Source organism: Hyposmocoma kahamanoa, unplaced genomic scaffold (genome assembly GCF_003589595.1).
Source record: "Hyposmocoma kahamanoa isolate Upper Pololo Valley unplaced genomic scaffold, ASM358959v1 102, whole genome shotgun sequence".
In the NCBI taxonomy this organism is placed as follows: domain Eukaryota; kingdom Metazoa; phylum Arthropoda; class Insecta; order Lepidoptera; family Cosmopterigidae; genus Hyposmocoma; species Hyposmocoma kahamanoa.
The window spans coordinates 9,155,321-9,177,570 of NW_020653337.1; the positions used below are offsets into that span (position 1 = coordinate 9,155,321).

The 22,250-nt window shown below is 34.9% G+C and overlaps 4 protein-coding genes across 4 annotated transcripts; 1 reads left to right on the plus strand and 3 right to left on the minus strand.

Annotated features, from left to right (window-relative positions):
- Window positions 1-107: 107 nt before the first annotated feature.
- LOC113233348 lies at window positions 108-2,586 on the minus strand. The gene is made up of 4 exons (XM_026468456.1): window positions 2,445-2,586; window positions 2,179-2,376; window positions 1,975-2,105; window positions 108-851 (listed from the first exon to the last, which is right to left on the minus strand). Exons 1-4 carry the CDS (start codon window positions 2,584-2,586, stop codon window positions 705-707), a joined length of 618 nt encoding a protein of 205 aa, XP_026324241.1. The 3' UTR covers window positions 108-704.
- Window positions 2,587-2,976: 390 nt separating this feature from the next.
- On the minus strand, window positions 2,977-8,135 carry LOC113235618 (U2 small nuclear ribonucleoprotein auxiliary factor 35 kDa subunit-related protein 2). Its single transcript, XM_026471392.1, has 8 exons — window positions 8,058-8,135; window positions 7,906-7,979; window positions 7,624-7,841; window positions 7,036-7,299; window positions 6,031-6,207; window positions 5,247-5,412; window positions 5,044-5,164; window positions 2,977-3,271 (listed from the first exon to the last, which is right to left on the minus strand). Exons 1-8 carry the CDS (start codon window positions 8,063-8,065, stop codon window positions 2,986-2,988), a joined length of 1,314 nt encoding a protein of 437 aa, XP_026327177.1. The 5' UTR covers window positions 8,066-8,135; the 3' UTR covers window positions 2,977-2,985.
- Window positions 8,136-8,951: 816 nt separating this feature from the next.
- LOC113231897 (transcription termination factor, mitochondrial) lies at window positions 8,952-15,071 on the plus strand. Its single transcript, XM_026466439.1, has 6 exons — window positions 8,952-9,153; window positions 9,289-9,464; window positions 10,739-10,835; window positions 11,654-11,807; window positions 12,863-13,013; window positions 14,045-15,071. Exons 1-6 carry the CDS (start codon window positions 8,967-8,969, stop codon window positions 14,273-14,275), a joined length of 996 nt encoding a protein of 331 aa, XP_026322224.1. The 5' UTR covers window positions 8,952-8,966; the 3' UTR covers window positions 14,276-15,071.
- A 134-nt stretch (window positions 15,072-15,205) lies between these two features.
- Window positions 15,206-17,182, minus strand: LOC113231887 (dnaJ homolog subfamily A member 2-like). Its single transcript, XM_026466431.1, has 2 exons — window positions 17,053-17,182; window positions 15,206-16,889 (listed from the first exon to the last, which is right to left on the minus strand). The coding sequence occupies exons 1-2, from the start codon at window positions 17,119-17,121 to the stop codon at window positions 15,738-15,740; spliced, it is 1,221 nt and encodes a 406-aa protein (XP_026322216.1). The 5' UTR covers window positions 17,122-17,182; the 3' UTR covers window positions 15,206-15,737.
- Window positions 17,183-22,250: the final 5,068 nt, after the last annotated feature.

The window sequence follows — 22,250 nt, forward strand, 5'->3', positions numbered from 1 at the left end:
TATAATTAAATATTTTTCATACATTAAAATAGCTTTCAAATATATAATAATTATGTAGGTAGGTAGTTTAGTATCATTAAAAAAAAATTTATATGGGTTCCGTCACTATTGCGCTGACAGGCTCATATATAATGGTGTACTTAAAAGTAAATGAGTTTCTATTTAGATCTCTTACCAAAAAATTCTTTTGCCCACTATTACTTACGTGTTACGCTTTGGGTGCCCCCACTTTTTAACCCCGTGATTATTGTGCATAGTTAGGTCATTACGTAAAATTATCGTGAATTAAACAATGAAGGCAGGCCAAAGAAAACGCATTGAACTATTATGCTCAATTTTATACATAATGTTATTCTTGTTGGTCTGCATTGGTCCAGTCATATTGAATGCAGCCGATAGTCTCGATCGACACCTTTACTTTTACCGTTATTTGTAAACTCATTAAACGTTATTTTAAGCAACAGCACGCTGGACCTTATTCTTCGGATTGTGACCCGTACATCGTTATTATAAGCGGTATAGAGTAGAATTTAAATCATAAGTGTAAAACCCAGCATGCTGTTGCTTGCGCAATTTCCACAATTTAAATTGCTTTTTTTTATTTATTTAATCGTGGAGTTATATTGGGCAGGTATATTTTTTCATAGCTTAGTCAATTAACTGTTAGGTTACGCATGATTACTTGTGGCCAGGAAACCAAGCAGTCACGGGCGAATAGTTGGTGATGAGATTATAATGGGACTCCTAGGTGGCGTTAAACCGCTTTGACCGGCTGTTTGGTGGAAGAATCTAGCGACTGACGGGGATAAGTTGCGGTGGTGATGCGTAATAATAGTTCCTGAACTGCAACTCTAAAAATTAGAAAAATATTTTTTTATTATTTATAAATATATTTCTATATATAACATATTAGGAAATGACGATTATAAAAGTATTTCTACTTTTATAATCGTTTTCCTAAGTGCGTAGAAGTCATAAGTAAGGGCGAGCACAAACCGAAAGACGGCAAGGAAGAGGGCGTTAAATTTATCTATACTCGTATATTTTTATGGTATTGCTATTGATTAAGGATAAATTTCAATGGTCTGAGACGCAGAGAGAAATGCGCCGCGATGCTCCAAGGTCGGTCTCAGAGCATTGCAAATTATTATTAATATTAAAACAATCACAATGCAACGTGTAACGTAATATACCGTTGTCAAACTTCATTTAATTTCATGAAATCGTAATAGGGTCGCCACAGGACAGACTGCCTAGTGTGGGACAAACTGCAAACGTGTGTAGTGCTCCTAGGCATGACATCACGTTTGCAACGCATATATCGATGGGTCTTAAGTTTATGGGCCAAACTAACAATTTTATCATTTTCACTTTTTTGTGGGAAATGCGTCATTTCATTATAATCTATAAGGTAGCGTTAAAACAAAATCGAACATATTCAAGGGAACCTCGAAATACAAGGAAATTTGAAAATATATGAGATTGAAAGTTTGGAAGCCTCTCTTGTAAAATTGTGGTTTTGCGCTTTGGCCCTTATACCTACATGGGACCCATCGATATTATGTTAAAATATAAAGTCAATATAGCATGAGCGTATTTGTGACATTATATAATTTGTTATTATTACATCAAAACACAGAAATCTAAAGGTACTAAAAAAGATATTTGACGGCCTCCGTAGTCGGGTGGCTTGCATACCGACTTTCATGATTTATTTTTTTTATAACATCAAGTGACGGATGGTGTTGCCGCCTCTAAGGTCTCAAGTTCGATCCCGAACAGGTCAATGTAGAAAAGAAACTTTTCTATATTGTCTCGAGTCTGGGTGTTCGTGGTATCATCGTTGTTTCAGATTTCCATAACACAAGTGTTTTAGCTACTTAGTGTGGCTGATCAGAGTAACGTATGCAACATTGTCTAATATAATTATATTCATTTATATTTACGTATTTATTAAGGTACAAAAATACTTGCCGGCGGTCTATTTTGTCTCGACATCCGTGGAGAAGGATTCGTTGTTTCTTGTCTACTGTTTACCTGACCTGATGGTCTGTTAAGTACGTAATGCACTTTGTAACCTTTTGCTAAATTTTCAACAGTTTTACCTAGTAAAAACAAAATGTAGGTTACGCTTTATACTTAAGTAGACAAGCAGCATATTAAATAAAAGATTCAAACCTGTTAATGTTGTGGGAATGTTCGTATTGCAACGACCAGTTTCTAAAATTTTTATAAGCGCCGGAATATTACTGAAAATAATAGCAACAGCGGCACCATCCCCCAATTGAGAGGAGTCACAACAAGACAAAAGGAAGTTCCATCTATCAGTTTCCCAATGCACGTTGGAAAATACAGCTAGCTGAAGTGTTGATGCGCCTTGAAATGCGAAAAACCACAATTTTAACATTGAAATTATATAAGATGGTCTTTATTTATTTACTCACCAGATTCACTCAATAAATGCGGATCCGCACCATGTTGGATTAGCGATTTTACTACCGAGTAGGATCCAAGTCGAGCGGCAAGTCTAATGGGCCAACCTCCTTCATAGTTTGGATCAAGACCAGAACTCAATAATTCGACCATTTCTGACTGATTATCACAGTAAATGCACCGTTTAATTTTATTCTCCATTATAGCAACGTCTTTAACTACCAAGTTAAACAGCGTAAACGTATATAATAATTTGTGGGTATTCAAAAAATATATTAATGTGGTTTTAGTGTACCCCCTATCCAGTGCATGCCTGTTGATTTGCGTGCCCTATATCTAAAATACCTAAGTTCAGTTAAAATTAAAAAAGAAACCAAAATTAAAAATAATATTATACGAATGGCGGGAATTTAAAAAACTCTGCAGGCGTAGGTTGTTTTCCGATTGATTTATTTTATTTGTTATGGTTGGATAAATAAGAGACATTTAGTTTCTCCTAGAAATAACTTTAATTGTATTATAAAAACCTTCTAAGAAAACGTTTGGTTTTTTTTACATTTTAGATCTTGGTGACATTAGATCTTTAGATCTTGGTGACATTAGATCTTTAGATCGACGCGAATGCGAACGTGAACGTCTGTTTCGAGAGCTTTTTCTGTAACTTCTAGAACTCTCACGAACTCTAGACTTCCGTAGGGAGTTTTCCGTATTATTCTTGGCCCTTTCTCTGGACTTTGAACGATCCCTCCTCTCTTTTGATCTGGATCGCCTTCTTTTCGGTACTTCTACTTCTGGCGACTCAGACCACCGCCATGACCGACGTGGTGGTTTCTGTGACCTAGAAATACGTACGTACATTAATTATACTTGTACCACAATGTAACCAATTCCTACAGTCGGCCAACGGACACGTCTAGACGGAGCAATCGTGCGGCTGTGTGAGACGATAGAGGGGTGCGAGTCCGAGTTGCTATATACTCCCTCGGGACACACCATTCAGGGCGGCGGCTTTTACGTCAACATTTTTCGTGTGTTGTAGTGATTTGTTGAGTGGAAAATACTACATGTGCTATTAGAGACTACGTATCATCACATCGCCTAGATAAAAATCTTCAAAAAAAAAAAGGTGAGTCAATTAGTTTTATTTTGTTTGGAGCTTTAGGTAATGAAATTATATTTTGCTAATATTTTTTTAAAGCAAAATGGCGGACATTCACGACGCGCCGAGACTAAAATCAATCTGCTTGCTTTTAGTTATTTATTAGTTATCTATTCGAATATGGTATTTCTTAATCCAAGATGGGCGAAAAAAATTTTCGTAAATTAATTTTACGTGATAATCATCAAAAAAAAGGGAGGGCCTCCCTAGCTTTAAATACCGCACCGAGGCCCGCATATTGACGGAACGACAACAAGGCTGTCAGTTATCTTCTGCATTTTTTTACAAGGCACTAATTAGAATTACTTTCAAATCCAACTTCGACTTCCTAGGTCAGTAGTTTATCCTACTATACATTAAAACCATTTCCGGAAATCCAGAACTCGAAAAAGTAATTAATTAATATTTGGCGATTTTAACAACTTTATGTCCCTCCTTGTAGCTATGTCTACATGTATATCTATAGTGGAACACCTTTTTCCGACCATTAATAATCATTATGAAAATGGCATTTATTTATAATTCCAAGATGGCGGGCACGCCTTTTCAAATAATGGCAAGTTGGGTACCGTTTTCGAAGTATTTGGGTGTGCTCTTTACGAATACAGCATTTATTTCTAAATCCAAGATGGCGGACACGACTATTCAATTAAAAGCAATAACTGTGTATCGTTTTAGATCATAGTTTCCCAAAGTGGTGGTGGCGCTTGGGGGGCGTTGATGCTGTCCAGGGAGTGCTATCGCATTTGAAAAAAAAAACCGAATTATCTTTATAAACTACACTAAATATATATAATTTGCTTCCTTGTGATTTTTTGTGTTAAGTGAATATAAAAATGCTTAAATGGGCGGTAAGCCCTAAAGTTTAGGAACCTATGTTTTAGATATTATCGGGGTTGATGATATGAATATCATAATTAAATCCTTGACAGACTTGATACAATACATAAACAAAGTAGCTAATTAAATGCGTATCATTTTCAGATGTAAGTTTTTTATTGAAGCATGTGGAAGATCCTATTTAATCGGAAAACTTGGAAAAAATTGAGTGAGAGTGTGTTTTGTTTAAAATAAAACATTTAAACGTATAACATATTTAAAAAAATTATATTCCTTGTGTATTACACACTACAAATACGGAACATTCTATAAACCGGTTTATAAGAATGCACCATACCAACATCTTTTTTTTAATTATTCCCGATATGAACAAAGTAGTAGGATACCCACCCCAACAGACTAAATAAAAAAACACACGGTGAAAGGGATTTCACCGTGTGTTTCAATTTCATTACAGCAGGGATGCTGTAAGACGTAATGTCTAGACTAAAGCGGCATTTCGCGACACTTCATGTCCCACTCTTTACACTGTGCTTGTAGAGTATAGAAATGATACTAGAACTTGCCCCTATATACAACATAGAACAGCTTTGTGACTAATTATAACATACCTTCCAGAGTCCCTGGGTGTATGCTCGGTGAAATAATTGTGGAACAAGTTATTCGGATTTCTAAAGACGTGTAAGAAGTTACACGCGCGACCTTTAGGACACCGTTTTCTTGACTGTAAACCTGAATCATAAAGTTTTGTAATGACATTAAAATTGCAAAAAATATAAAATTGTATTTGTAGTAATAATAATAAATAGCATACCACAAATAGCATTTTTCCAAGAGGTAATATTGCAAAACTGCAGTGAAAGTTGTTTACCGCCATACCAACGAGAGTGCAAAAATCGGTATGCTGCTACTGCACAGCGCAGCTCTGCAAACTCTACATATGTATTACCTCGCAGATGCTTCTCAAAGTTATTGCATACCTATATAAAGATTAATACATAATATTATAAGTAATATATTATAGTACATACACCATTATAATATACATGTATGTTTCTTATACATGTATGTCAAGAATATTTATGTTATGTTTATTTTAACTATATAAAACTGTGATATTTTGTTTTATGATATTTTGTTATTCTAGTTTTAAGTATAGCACCTTAATATATATTTATAGTATATTTTTTAATTTTTAAGCTATGGTTTTTATTTGTTTGGTCCAATGGTTGACTAATAGAGAATGCCTTGTAACATTACATTACTAAATAAATAAATAAATATTGCTTAACCATTTTATACTACCATTTATACACACCTCATCATCATGCCTTAAAGTTCATGTAAGTCCAAGCCTGATGTAGTAATTGCCATGAATAAAATTTAAAGTTAAAGAAATTTAAATATGATAGAAACTTAAAGAATACAAGGTATAAATATGTAATTCCGTAAAGTTAAAGTTTCTTACTGAAGCTTTAATATTTGGTAAATAATACCCTTGTTAAACAAGTAAATAACAAGGTTCAAAATTGATTATTCAATACTTACACATTTTTTCAAAGGATACAATGAAGAACATTCCTCAGGCTAAAACTCACCTTGAATTGTACAATTCTACCAAACTTTTCAAATTCTGGTATAACATCATAAAAAAATTCTTTAAATTCCTTATATGTGTCATTCTCTTCATATTCTAGCATCAGATCTGTGTCATACTCATTAAAGTTTGCATTCTCCAATCCAAAATGGGTGTAGAAATTTGTTGCTAAAAGAACCTGCAATTGAAAATTACCAATTAATTTTATATTAAATTTTACATGTAATTGCAACAATGTAAATATAATTCAAACCCTGCTTCAAATATTGCAGTATACTCTTGTACAATACAATATATCTATATTTCAACTCACCTTTAATATACACTCCCGGACATGTAAGTCGAGCCACCTTGCATTTTCAGTATTAATTGGCCTAAGCTTAAACAATGTTTGATTGATCAAAAACAACTAAGCTATTTTGAAATTGGTATAATAAATGTCATTTCAATGAGTCCTTGTTTGATATCTTAAATTTATAAAATCGGAAAAAACTGTTTTCTTCAGTGATAACAATATTTTTATGTGCTGCCCTTTAAGAATAAAAGTTCAAGGTGGCTCGATATATGTGTCCAGGAGTATATTTAATTTGTTTAATAGATGATAGTGACTACCAAATATTAAGACCAATGATCTTATATACTTAAGACAAGACCTAAAGTTGGATATGCTAAGTTTTTACTTCATGAAAAAATTGCATTTAAGGAGATATAATGAGTGATTATAAGAAACAGTCAATCATTTGGATGTGAATTCATAAAAAAATTGCATTTAGGGAGATATGATGAGTAATTATAAGAAACTGTAAATTATTTGGACATTAATTTCCAAATGCAATTTTGTCAATTTCTTTCGAATTGTGTATTTGTAGGTACAGTAGTCACTTCATCATTGATCATGGTATCCATATTTATTCTTCTGAATCTGAGTCACAAGTAAACAATATATAATTGTGAAAACCTTCAGTGGCATGCAGGTTTCAATCTAAAACAATAAAGTAGTGATTACTTTGCTGATTCCAGGGTATCTATGGTTCCTGGAACACTGATCCCCAAATCGGCAGCAAGCAGTTTTATTGAAGAATGGGCACAGATCACACTCTGGTTTGGTTTCTCGACACACCATTAGTTCTGATGGAGGTTCATTAGAATCTCCTGATAAGAACTCTTCCAAGTGCTTCATAAAAATCTCTTGTCTTTTTTTGTGTTCTTCTTCTATGTACTTTAGTCTTTCTTCCCTTTCTCTCTTTCTTTCTTGCTCTAATTCCCATTCCTAAAAAAGTGATGGTGATCGCTATTAAAATGTTCTAATTAACATATGTACAGCAAATCGTTAAAATCTCACACACAATTCTTTCACATAACATTATGTAATTGAACAAACAATTTAAATGTATAAGAAATTATGTTGTCTTTCAATGGTAGTCCTTGGTGTTGTGTTCCTATACAGTAGTTTTTAAAGTAAATACTTAATCATCATCAACCCATTTTAAATGTCCCACTGCTGGGAAAGCATAGGTCTCCTCTCAGATGAAGGTTTACAAAAAAAAGTTAATACTTAACAATTTCATAAAATTCCTAGTAATACACCAATTACCATTTTTAGCCTAGCTTCCTGCTCAAGTTGTTGTTGTCTAAGAATTTCTCTTTTCTCCTGTAGTCTGTGCCATTGCTCTACTGCAATCATTTCCGCATGCAGCCATTTCTGTTGCTCCTCTTTATTACTTCTTTCGATCTGTTCTATTTCAAACCTTTCCAATTCTTCTTGTTCTTTCAGCCAATCGGCGTATTCAGTCGATGTTTCATCAATATAATCTGAAAATTTGAAATTAAGGGTTAAAAAAATAGAATAAAGTGTATCAGATAATAACTAAAATACCTCTCTGCTTCGCTTGTTGAGTTCGAATTCTACGTCTCCTCTCTTTTTTAGCAGTTTTCCTCCATTCCTTATGTCTGTAAAGTATTAATATGGATACAGTCTGAACTAAGACACTAACCTATAGAGGAAGAAATTGTATTGATATTGTATACCTTCCCATTTCGTCAACAATTTGTGATAAAATACCATAATATTTTCTTTTAGCTTATTTCTAGAAAATTAACATGATTTAGAGCTGTAAAACTATAGACTGATGAACTGAATTTTAAATATTTTTAATGCAAATATTAAAACTAACACGAACCAAATTATAGTGATTCAAAATTAATATTTGCATTCAAAACATACGGTCTATTCTATTCTATTCTATTTCCCGCAAACCACAAACCACCACTAATACTAGAACTATTATGAGATACTATTTTTCTGAGAACCGAACCAACTTAAAATATTTATTTATGATCGGGAAACGTCAACTAAATGCTTTTTTGTTTTACTCGTCCAAAAACGACAGGCTTGGGTAAAATCAAATAAATGTGTAGTAGAGCCTCTACTACGCATTTATTTGATTTGACCCAAGCCTGTTCTTTTTGGACGAATAAAACAAAAAAGCATTTATTTAAAACAAAAAAGTATTTAATACTCCTCGACTTGAGCATTGAGTAGAGTTCTGGAATACGACCCATAGATTGTGTAAGAATAATGCACTGCACAACAGCAGATTAACATGTTTTCTGGCAACAGTTTACAATAACAGTTGTTGAAAAGACATAACAGTTTAATTAATTAATGACAAACAGTTTTTTGTCATGTCTACTCCTAGCTGAAGATGAGGCAGTATGATTTGACTCTCACTTGCCCTTTTTTGACGAACTGAACAGAATTTAAAAAAAGAAAAATAAACTTAACCTAAAAAAAGTCTACTGTAATTTACAATAAGATTAATAAAAACAGAACCAACGAGAGTAATATCTGTACATGATTTTGGTGTCTTTTATAAACAATTATCTTGTTTTATTACTTATTTGAAATGAACTGAAAGCTGCTGACTTATTTGAATAATGTTGTTGAGATCGGTTTTGTTATCTTTTATACGTCAAGACAGTGTGTTAAACATACAGAGAGTATCATTTTGTCTTCCCAAAGTTTTGTGTAATTTAAAAGGCTTTGTAAATTATGGGCTAATAACAATTGATCGAAATGCACACACTAGACGACATGTTTCTATAACAGAGAGGAAAGACTTTGGTTGGTATCATCAATTTTAAAACTGAAATCCAGAACCTACAACATTGATGGAATATTTGTTTGTGTCGTGGGATAAGAATTATTATACGATAGTGTGACTTCGGTACTCTTACTCTTGTAACATCTATTTTTTAGATAATGAAACCAAAGCGAAACTCGTAAAAAAACTTAATTTTATATCCAAAGAAGATGCTTTACCCTTTTATAAACTGCCGTTTAGAACTTTGCTTCATGTTCAGAAAGTAACTCAAAATGACGTTCTGAATGGCTACTGCGCAAATAGGCTATACTTCATTGCACATAAAATTAAGGTGAGTTCATGATTCCGATGTAATTAACATAATTAAATATTTGGCTTACTTCAAATCATCGAGTATATACCCAGAAATAGAGACGAAATGCCATTTAATTTGTTTGAAAACTATTCTGTTCGGCTAGCCAATAGGAGCGCAGTTGTCACAGGACAACTGCGCTTTGATTGAGCCCGAATTCGAAACAATTGGCGGGTGTCGTCAACTGTTTCACTACAAATCGACCAGTAAACTTGAACTTTGCTATAATGAACAAAAATTGCAAAATTACATATTTAATATTTAATTACTGATGAAATGTGATTCCTTTGTATTTGTATTTGATTGTTTTGTAATTAGATGTTTTTCCTACACCACCGAATACATATAACAGCATGGCATTCTTAGAGATATTATATCTTTATTATTATTATTATTATAATAAATACCACCAAATACAACATTTTTTGGAATATATGCAAACGTACACACAGGTCAGTAGTTGGTTGTCTATATTTCAGTGCAAACGAGAATTGATATTTATAAGAGCTGTATCGCTAATGTGTTACCAGGAATATATGGCCCTTATTTCGTCTCTATTACTGGTTATATACTCGATGCTTCAAATACACTTATAGTGATATTTCAAGGAATAATAGGAGTACAGGTTCAGAAGCACGTTAAGCTTCACATTTAAGATTTAATTTCAACACTGTTGCTTGGGATAAGCACTGTCCATATTGTTAAGATTGTTATGCTCTTGGCTGTCCCTTTATGGACAGTGGCATATCAAGCTAAACATTGATGGATCTTGTTCTGTTGCTGTCGCGGTGATATTTGTAAAAAAATGTATAGCTTGATGTGCTATTGACTGTACATGCCTTTTGAATATAAAGAAACAATAAAAAATACTTTCCTTAGTGCCTTGCTTGTTTGTCCCTGAAAGGCTTCCAAATTGAAGCCAAACTACTTGTCAATTCCTATCCAATTGTATTTGTAAATGTAATTATTGTTCTATAATTATCAATAACAATTAAACACAAAAACAATTAAATGTGACAACTACTAATCAATATTAACTTTATGATTATAATTATATTAAATAGTCATTAATTTCAAAGACTCACTGTTCAGAATTCTTTTGTTCAATTTAAATATTTTGTATAGACTGCATCACAGAATATCTTATTAGACTACAAATGTACTATAGAGGTAAAAGGTCCTACCCAACAATTTATCGATCTATGACCTGTTAGTAACCTTTTGCATCAATTTGTATTTTATTTTAATTACAGTGCCCTCCATCAAAACTTAGTGAATGTCTAGCACAGAGAATATTTATCTATAGCCTGTCCTTTGACTGGATTGAAAGCTCCTTAAATGTATTACTAGGTAAGGTATATTATGACAAAAATAATGTTATCACTTGATTATCTGTTGTTATAGTTATTTATTTCTTGTTTGTATGTGTATTATCTTAATAAAATAAATTTTTTTCTTTCGTTTTTTTCATGTTATATTCATTATGTATTGTAATTGTTAAATGTGTGTGTGCTGCGCTGTTTCTTTTTGGAATAAAATAGTTTACTATTTGCATAATATAAACGTAAGCGATTAATATTTGGTACAGACAAGACTACACCACACTTGACATTTTGGACTATTGTAAGTGGCATAGAATTGAATTGAAATCTTTAGTGTCAAGATTTACATGCTCTTGTCCCTGTATTAAGGAGCAAATTATAGCAGAGTATAATAGAAAATTATGTATTAAAGTCATTGACCTACCAAACTAAAATGAAGTAACATTGCGGACTTTATTTAATTATATATTGTGTATGTATATGATCATTCATTGTAGTGTTCTAAACAGATTGATATACAATAGTGTATTTTTTTTATCTTTTAAATACCTGAAAGCAATTTAATTAATTTAAACTAATTTGATAATCTTTCTATGGTTGATATATTTAGCTAATCTATTTTACAAGTCATGTTAGTCATTGAAAATTACTAATAAATAATAATAAATAATTAGTAAATTTTGATAGTCATTAATATAATGTAATTTACCCTGTCATATCTTATGTATAAATTATGTGCATTGCAGTACTCGTTTGCAGAGCTCTTGTATTATTTTTTAGCTACTAGACTATCTAATGTAATTCATACAATGACATGAGGAATAATGTTCATGTATTTTTTTTTAGAAATGGGAGTAGCAGGTGACAGGATCATAAGAGATTTATGGGTACTCAAATACCATCATGAAACAATCCGTGAGAGATTGCAGAAAGTTAAGGACTTAGGGGTGGATACCTTATACCCTTGGATGGTTAGATGTAATGAAGACATATTGAATAGGTACCTATGTGCAATAAATAATTACTATACAAAATATATGGAATCCTTTGTTGATTTAGTTTAGAATATTTGTTGGATATGAGTGACATTTAGTACACTATAGTATGTAAATAAAAAAATATTTAAAAATGTATAGAAAAGTAATTGAGGGCGCCTTGAAATTAGACGGTTATAGAAGCGCTGCAGAGGCGCGTCTGTGGCGCAATTATACATATAATGTGTTTGGATTAGTGCCAAATCGTGGGGGATGCACAACTACAGTTTTATATGTATCCACAGTGGGTGAAGTCAGGGGGTTCCTACTTGAGATCGAATGTTGGTTGATGAAACATTTAATTGCTCGAATATTCAACATTTTCTTTACATTTCAAGGTAAGAAAACTCCTCTGAATTCGTGAATGAAAAGTTCGCTATCAGCTATCCCACATATTTATCGAGTAGAGTCATTGACTTACAATTATATGAGTAGAGTAGAGTTTTTATTCGGTGAAGTACCTATGCATCGAAAATGTATTTACATTGGTGACCTGTACTGTAGTTCATTTTAATTAAAAAACTAAAATTAGACGCTTTATTAACTGTCTCCGTGGCTGAACGATTACCATGCTGGTCTGCCGAGGTTCCGGGTTCGATTTCCAGCTCGTGTGTGGAAAAACCATGCCCATATGTAGGGGTTTTTATTGAATAAACCGAAAATTAAAACATTTGCTTCAAAAGTAACTGCAGAATTACCTTAGAAATAACACAAGTTAAACGATTTAGCGCTAAACAGTTTTCACCAATAATACAAATTTAACTATGCATAGGTTACTTCACCAAAATCGATTTTAAATATTGCTCTTAAGTAAATTAAATCCAAAGATCTTTAAAAAAATCGCTTTTTTGGCTGTTGCCAATTAAGTTGAGCGATTAATGTTTAATCAAACGGGATTCGATCTCAAGTAGGGTAACCTGAAGTCAGGCTGTGAATGATGATGATTTTTGAACAGCCATTGCCATACCTATTCTATAACATGGAATGGCAGTGTTGTAAATTGTAAAATAATAATTTACAGGTTCATAACAATATCTCGAGACACAAAGAAAATCTTAGGCGACACAATGTCAACTCAAGTGTACTTGGCCAATCGCCTTAACACCACACCTGAAGCTGTGGAGGACATGTGTGTAAGGATTCCCGCGCTGAAGACAATTAGGGTCACTAAGGTACATGGTACAAGCTTTACCTGTAGAAAATATAGTATAGCTTGTAAAATGCTTTATTTTCGCCAATAGTGCTTGCACATCATTAGGCACTTTATTGCTGTCGCGTATTTTTTTTTAATAATATCTAGTGACGGGACGAACAAGTCGTGCGCCTGATGGTACGCTACTCGCCTGTCCATAACAGTTACAGTGCCACTCAGAGCTTTAAATGGCAAAGATCTCAGGGGCACTGCCACTGCGCCCGTCACCCTGAGACATAAGTTGACAAGTCCCATGTGCCTGTAATTTCACCAGCACCCCCTTACCCTTCAAAACCGGAACACAGTAACGCTGACATTATACTTGGCGGTAGAAATAGGTAAAGTGGTAGTACTTCGCTGGACGAACTCTTTCACAAGGAGCTCCACTGCTACTGCTCTGCTCTAAACCTCTAATTCATACACGCAATAATTAGTGCTTTTGTCAAAAAGAATAAATATCCTGGAAGTCGAAAGAACTAAAATCATTAACCGACTTCAAAAAAGGGAGGAGGTTCTCGATACGACTGTATGTTTCTTTTTGTATAATATGTTACGCGGTAACTCCGATTTTATGAATCGATTTTGATGATTCTTTTTTTATTGGAAAAAGGATATCTCAGAAATGGTCCCATTTAAATTTCAAGAAAATATTCCACCTCTGAGGGTGGCAAACTACGAGATGAATGACTTTTGAAGTCGGTTTTTTTAGTACTCTGTACTGATTATTTTAAGAAACACATACAGCGTAATATTGTGGAAATTCGTACAAACTAATTACGAGTAATAAGGAAGTCATAGCATTTATTGACGCGCGAATCAGCTCGAGGCGATCATGTTTTATGACACTTGTCGTATAACCGATTCGCCGTCAACGTGGCCGTTCAGGCTATTCGAACTTCGACAGTGGCGTTTATTAATTATTTGTGTGTTAATTATTAATTACTTGACATCTTCTGATTAAAGCATTAGATATATTTTCCACTTTTCACATCGAATGTTGGTTTCTTTCAGGTAAAAAAATTCCTAGATTTCCTCATAAAAGAGGGTTTCGAAGTCCAGGACATTGCAAACAAGCCCAGAGTGCTGACAGCTTCTCAGAAGACGGTGGAGCAAAGATTAAATAAATTGCGAAAGTTGGGCCTGTCCGAAATTAATTTAAATGTCCTATGTAGAAGTAGGAAAGACTTCAAAAAGTACTGTGATTCTATAGGGTCTTTAGCTATATCGAATCCAGAAACGTAACAGTGTACAAATGCGATACAAAATTAGATCAGTATTTTAATACAAAACTAAGCGTGATCCAACGTGAGCATGGCTGAGTTTTTGAAATATGACTAGTCAGGTAAAAAGTAGCCATTTAGTCTGTTCTCGTCGCAATATACTATACTTAGTCCGTCCGCCGTGCCGTTCAAAAGTTATGAGTGTTTACTGTCCACACTGGAATGAGCTTATTCCAGCAGCACCATTTCTTAATCTCGAAAACCACAGCACAACACCTAGTTTCGATTTGATTACACTATAAAAAGTCGTGATTTAGGCGGTTCTAGTGGTAAAATATTGATTTAGTCGTTACGCGCCGTTTTGAAGTTGAATAAGGTGTTTTACTGTCCACGCTGGAATAAGCTTATTCCGGCGCGGCGGCACAATTTTTGTACCTCGAGATCTACAGCTATTAGCTTGGATCTGATTGCACCCAGAAAAAATCGTAAATTAGTCGGTTCTTATTGCGAAATTCTAGAATTAGTAGTTCTTATACCCTTTGTAAGGCGGACCGACTAAATCTAGTTTTTTGCGATTAGAACCGACAAAATGGCGACTTTTCACCAGACTAGTCAAATTTCAAAAACTCGACAATGGTCACGCTGGAGCAAGGCATGCAAAACTTAAGTCATTTGATAATGATAAAGAAATAAAAATGCTAATTGTGACAAAGACATAATTGTATTTCTTTATTTTCACTTGATAATACATAATAGAAACAAGAATATTTCCAACTTGTAAATAATTATTATGTAGAAACCAAATAAATATGACAAATTTATTCACAAACATGTTTTACCCTAAACCTTAATTTGAAAGTAAATAAAATACATAAAATTAAGGGAAACACAATGTATATACTGTGGAAACTTCATTGTTGAATCAAGTTTGAATGTTCTGAACAAATAGACTAACTAAAAAAACATTAAAACAATGGTATATGTACCATTTAAAAAAAAACAGCCATGAAGTTTATTCCACAACTAATATGACATGTACAGGAATATAATATAGAAATGAAACACACTTATTAAAATAAATGTTGATTATTTGCCTTGGCCATACAAAAAACTCCCTGGAATGAATTACATGAACAACTCTCACTAGCATTTAATTAAACTAACATGCTCCATAAACTAGTCACAAAGAATTACATGAGGCGTTAGCTAATATATTGTTGCAGCTGATTTATATTGTGGCCTTATGTAAGGTAAAATGTACACATTACAATTTATGCACAGATTTTACACTATGCCATTTTGATGAAGATTTTTTACAAGTTAGAGGAAACTCATCGTAATGCCATAGTACAGATACATTAATATTATTGCTCAAAGTAACCCTAGCAATCGTCCTATAGTGCTGTGATATTTAATTAAACTACCTATGCTAAAGTTACATTATGTGAGGTTAGAGTAAATATCCATGTAAATGGATAATTGAACTACTGGTGCGCACACTGCACACCAGGCCCAGCATGCATATGCTCCTCATCATCACTAGCATATGCCTCTTCTCGGCCACGGTTTCGTTCACTAGCAGTGTACTCCATCAGATTAACTTCTTCTACGTCATCACCAGTCGGCATAACAAAGGCTGGTCGTGGTGGCAGTATACTTTCAATTTTTTTCAACTGCTCCTCTGAAGCAAAATTGTTTTCAGGGAAAACTACATCAAATTTTATGTACAGATTGCCTTTTTCAAATGGATTCTTGTGCTGTGGCATGCCTTCACCCTGGATACCTTTTAAATCACCTGGCTTTATAACTTCGCCAGCAGTATGTCTAACTAGCAATTCACGGCCATCCAAATGCTTCACAACAAATTCGAAACCACACAGGGCTTCTGTCAAAGTTATATCATGTTTCATAAGAAGGTCATCACCAGTTCTTTGAAACACATCATGGGTTTTTTGCTGCAGTATGATGATAACATCACCAGGCTGCATATCAGGCTGCTGGTCACCCTCACCTCTAAAGAATATCTTTTGATTCTCTCTCATACCCTTTTCAACATGTACCTCTAATATTTTGGTCTCGTTTAAGACTTTCTTGCCTTTGCATTTCTGGCACTTGTCTTTGTCATTGATAGTCTCCCCTAGGCCTTGACAGGTAGGACAACGAGTTTGGAATTGTCGAGTCATGCCAGGCCCAATCTGTTGATAAGTTACTTTAACGCCTTGCCCGTGACAGTCCTTGCAAGACACAACAGCACCAGGTTTTCCACCTACACCCTTACAGACACCGCAAATTACATTTTTGCTTAGCTGCAATTTGGCAGTTTTGCCGATATACATATCTTCTAAAGATACTTTGAGAGGATGAATAGTGTCTTCTCCCCTGGCTCTGCCTCGCCCTCTGCTGCCACCACCGCCGCCCATGCCGAAAATATCTCCAAAGAAATGGCCAAAGAGATCATCAGGAGGGAAGCCTCCGCCATGCCCACCTTCTTGCAAACCCTTCAGCCCATATTTGTCATAGACCTGTCTTTTCTTCGGGTCGGAAAGAACTTCATACGCATAACTAATTTCTTTGAACTTGTCACCCGCCGCAGGATTTTTATCTGGGTGGAACTCTTTCGCCAATTTGTGATAGCTCTGTAACCATAAATATTACACAATGATTACAATGCTCCCTATCTATTGAACATAGAGGTTTTCCTTTCTCGCCTCAAGTACCTAGTAGATGACATGACATGCGTGGTATTTCCCAAGGATAAAGCAGTCATGCAATTATGAAAAGAAATAGTAATTATCTTACCCTTTTTATATCCGAATCACTTGCGTTTTTTGAAACCCCCAAAATTTCATATAATTTATTATCAGCCATTTTTTCTCGAAGTCGACAGGGGGACTATGGAATGACTGAATTTTACAAGAAAAAGGGTCTCTTTTCATAGACAAATTCTAATTTCATAACCTTATTTTCTGTGTTTCACTAGTCTATGGTGTAACGTCATTATTCCTTCCGAGTTCCGAGACATACGTAGAGTTTCGAATAAGTGCGAATGAGATAAAAATGTCGACTGTAGTTGGGTCCATAGACCACAGGTCGCGTGCGTATAAATCCATCTATTATAACCCTTTAGTCGATTCATCTTATTTGTTTATAATTATAAATGCGCCAATTGATTGTAGTCCAATATTATTAATAAAGTTATTTCTAATTTGTGATACACTATCGATTCATCGTTTCAACTATCGATCAGTTGCGAAGACAAATCGTCCTTTGTGTGGCGGCCTTTACAATCTGCAAACGGAACATCATTTTTTTCTCACTTCGACAAATAATATCATTTCATTTGGTATAACATTTGATATACATAATTTATAAGGATATAAATACTCATTGAATATAATCAATAAGAGGTATAACAACAAAGGGCATAATTTCAGTGTGTTTATTAAACCTTCAGTCAAACCTTCAGTATTATAATGTAATAATCTTAGAATAATGTAATAATGATTTACATAATCATTAAACGCAACGTAATTAAATAATGGTTTAATAAGTCAATTTGCAGCGCCCTTACAGGTTGTCACTTGTAAAGGTACAATATCAATTTCATAAGATCTTATGTAAAACCATGTGACAAGCAAATAAAGATATGAATATGAATATGAATAAGTATTACCAGTGTAGTGTATTAATGATATAACACATTATTTTGTACAACACATTATTAATAACGTTTTCATATCAAAAATAGGATTTCTCATCGAAATGCCTACTAATTTCGCATCGAAATTTAATATTGGTACTTCGCCGGCTGCTGTCGCGGCATGCTCGCTTCGCTCGCTCAGCTCGCGCACCGTTAAGGCCCATTTAGATGGAGAGAGTTTCTCGTCTCGAAGATACGATTATCGAAAGAATATAAAAAAACTTTCCTCGTCTAAACATTTGCGATTATGGACCGTCCACGTGAGCGATAATCTCCTCGCCTTTCAATATAACGTCTCCGTGTAAACAGAACTCGAAAGCAAAAATCGTATTTCGAGTTTCTGTGCCAGCCGTTTCTACCACGAGTGCAGCGCGCGAGGGTGTTTTGATTATCACTGCTTTTCTAAGACAAGAATTAATGGAACAAGAGCGAAAAAAAAAATTCAAATAACGGTGAGTGAGTGAGTGCCTCTGTGGTCGAATATAGCGTGGACAATATAGTATTTAGGGTGCTCTCGTAACGAATATGGCACTCCTTTCTAAATCCAGGATGAAAAGTCGTGCCCGCACTTTTCAAATAATGGCAAGTTGGGTATCGTTTTTGAGGTATTTGAGGGTGCTCATTACGAACATAGCATTTATTTCTAAATCCAAGATGGCCGACACGACTTTTCAAGTAAATGTACTTTTCAATAAACACTCCTCACTAACTCCCCACTCACTCCCTACTCACTCCCTACTCACTCACTCACCACTCACTCACTCACTCACTCACTCACCACTCACTCACTCACTCACTCACGCACTCACTCACTCACTCACTCACTCACTCACTCACCCACTCACTCACAACTCACTCACTAACCACTCACACAGTCACTCACTCAGCCACTCACTCACCACTCACTCACTCACCACTCACTGACTCACTCACCCCTCACTCACTCACTCATCACTCACTCACTCACGCACGCACGCACGCCCGCGCGCACGCACGCCCGCACGCACTTACTCACTCACTCAGTCACTCACGCACTCACACACGCACTCACTCGCCCTGTAAATTTATCATAATTGTCAGTTTTGTTTGTGTCAGTAGTTATATAATTTAAAAAAAAAAGATAAATCAAAATTATATTTCTATACAGTGCAATGAACTTAATATTATCAGCAGTTCCAAATTTGAATGATTTTTGCGTCATTTCGATATATCCATAGTCAATACCGCAGTAATCACTGAACTCGAATGGCAATTCTCGCACTCAAAACGGTTCGAACCGATTTGTACGATAATCGTATGAACTTGAAAAAATGTCATACGAGATCGTGTTTAGACAAGTCGAAAACTCGTAAGCAAGAATCTCCTTACTACATATTTCTCCGTGTAAACAGTCGAGGAGGCGATTAAGTTGCTTACGAGTCTCGTATGACATAATCGTAGGCGAGATTTTAGTTCTTGCCTGAATGTAAACATTATGATACGATAATCTTATGGCGATTATTGCTTACGAGAATCGCCTACGAGTTTTCGTCTCGAAGCGTGCGAGAAACTCTCCCCATCTAAATGGGCCTTTAAAGGGAAGTATCAGTTATATAAGATTATTTTTATGTGTTTTCAAGCCTAATACTTCTCACTGCGCTCATCATTGCGCCTAAACAACACTGGGATTATATTTATAAAACATTATACTCAGTGACTGTTATATCTGAAATGTAAATATTTGTTTTATCTGAAATGCCATAATGTTGTACATATTATATAAATATATATAAATATAATATGTACAGCATTATGGCATCGGTCTAATAGATTGAAAGTTGTTATATCAATCGTCTAAACCCCTCAGAAAACAATAAGCTATATCCAACTTTACATGCAAGAATATGTGAAATGTATGTACTTATATCTTAAATTAATTATATCCGTTGAGCGTTATATCGACCAAAAATATATCATTTATTGTTATATCTTACGAACCGTACCCCTTGTTCAAGAAATTAGTAATAGTAATTTATTATGCCAAACTTCTTCCACTGCTTTAAATGCTACTGCATTTGGTATTTTTTCTACTATTTACGTCGCCCGTTGTTCTTTGCTTGTTTGTAATTTCTTTTAGGCGCGCCTAAAATGAAACAAAACGCTACAGCTAATAAAATGTTAGTTTGTAGCGGTGCAAAAATTACATCAGAAATTCAATGGTCAAATGACTATTGAGACCAAAACCATGAAACTGCAACTTTCCTTATTATTATTATAATAAATAAAATAAATACAATAATAATAATAATAGTAATAGTAATAGCAATAGCCATCGTCATCGTCATCGTCATCGTCATCGTCATCGTAATAATAATAACAATAAATACAATAAATACCGCCTCTCCCATTTAAAAATTCAAAATTAATCTTTTAGGCCTTGGGAGAGGCAAGAGTTTAAAATAAATACAACAATAATAATAATACTTTATTTCGGACCAACAAGTTATCCATAATTTGTTAGTAAAGAACTTAGGAATATGATGCTATTCAAATGCTAAAATTACAATAAAATAAGATAATCAAAAATAATGAAAAACAAAAAGAAATATACAATTAAAATTCAAAAATAAATCACGAATTACAACGTTAAATATAAAATTGAAAATTATTAAATTGAAATTAATTTAACACACTCATGTAAAATTAAACTAAACCGCCACATGAAGTTTCATCCAGTGGGCCTGGATGGGGCAGTAAATTTTATTAACCACAATTTTTAGAATGCTGTTGGGGCACCCGCGCACACGTCGCCAAAGCGAGGCAACCCGCTTCCTCAGAATGGCATCTGTGCGTGAATCACATCGTGACGAACATGAAGCTGAAGCTGAAGCGCTACAGTGTCGTGGTAACCCCAACAACATCCTAAACGTATTTACGGTCACCTTATTATACTTCACCCACAGGCAACACGTGTAGAAGGTTTGACAGTATGCTTTAGAAAGTTAATTTTACCTCCCCACTACAACGTGCAAACCTGCGGGCGAGCATATTTGCTCTGACTGCAAGGGCTCTCCGTTCTCTCTCTATATCCACCAGATCGGACTGATCATCCGTCACCCAGTGACCCAGGTATGTAAATTTAAAAACTCTAGTAAGCTCAACTCAACCTGTATGGTTCCGACAGCGACCCAGCCCTCTTAACATTGTTGATCTGGTTTTGATACCAAAACTCGAACAGCCCAACAATCTCAAATGGGAGATTTGTCTCACATCTCAGCTTATGCCACAACACGTCATACGAGACCATATAGAAGGCCTTAGACAAATCAAGGAAGCACGCATACACAGGCGTACTTCTGTCCGTGTAATACCGAGCAGTATGCTTGAGGCAAAACACAGCGGACTCTGTAGAAAGTCCAGGCCTGAACCCAAACTGCGCATCATGAATTTTTAGGTGTTTAGTTAAAATGCGATCAAGCAAACCGTCCAGTACCTTTGCCATGATAGAGGTCTGTAATTGTTTTTCTCAGACACATCCCCCCTTTTGTTCTTAACAAGAGGTACCACCATCGTCTGCATCAAACCGGCAGGTAGGTACGAGTGCCTCAAACAAATATTAAATAATTGAGACAAAACCCCCGGTAATCGCTTACCCGCATGTTTTAGATGCTCTACGCTCAAGCCATCGGGCCCTGATGACTTCCCCTTCGTTATTCCCTTAATGATAGATGCCATATCATCATCAGTGAATTGAGAGATAGATGGGGCACCATAATAGGAAGTTTCTCGCACCCACCCGCGGTCCGGCAGCTCACGGGGCTCGACTTTGAAATGCTCCATGAAAAGGTCCTTAGAGTGCACTACGCCATCAACACTCACCGGACGACCTGTCTTCGGATTCATTTTGCCGGTTTCCTTCCATTATATATTTTTACACTTCATAAAGGCTATAAATGTTTATAGCCTTTATGAAGTGTAAGTTGAAAATTACGTAAGCACGAATTCAGTACCTGCTGTCGCTACATCAGGGTATTTCTAATATCGAGATAATATATAATAACTATAAGTTTCACGCCTGAGATTATTCAGTTACCTAATTATAACGACAAGAGATACTTAATGTACACCACGCCATGCGCCAGCACATCAAGCTATACATTGACGTATCTTGTTCCGTTGCACTGGAGCGATTTTCACAAAAATGTGTAGTCTGATGTACTATTGACCGTACAATATCAGACGAAGGTTAAGGAGAGTCTACTCTATTAGTAATTCTACTCTTAAAAATATCCTTAATTCTAACGGGGATTCTTTCCCT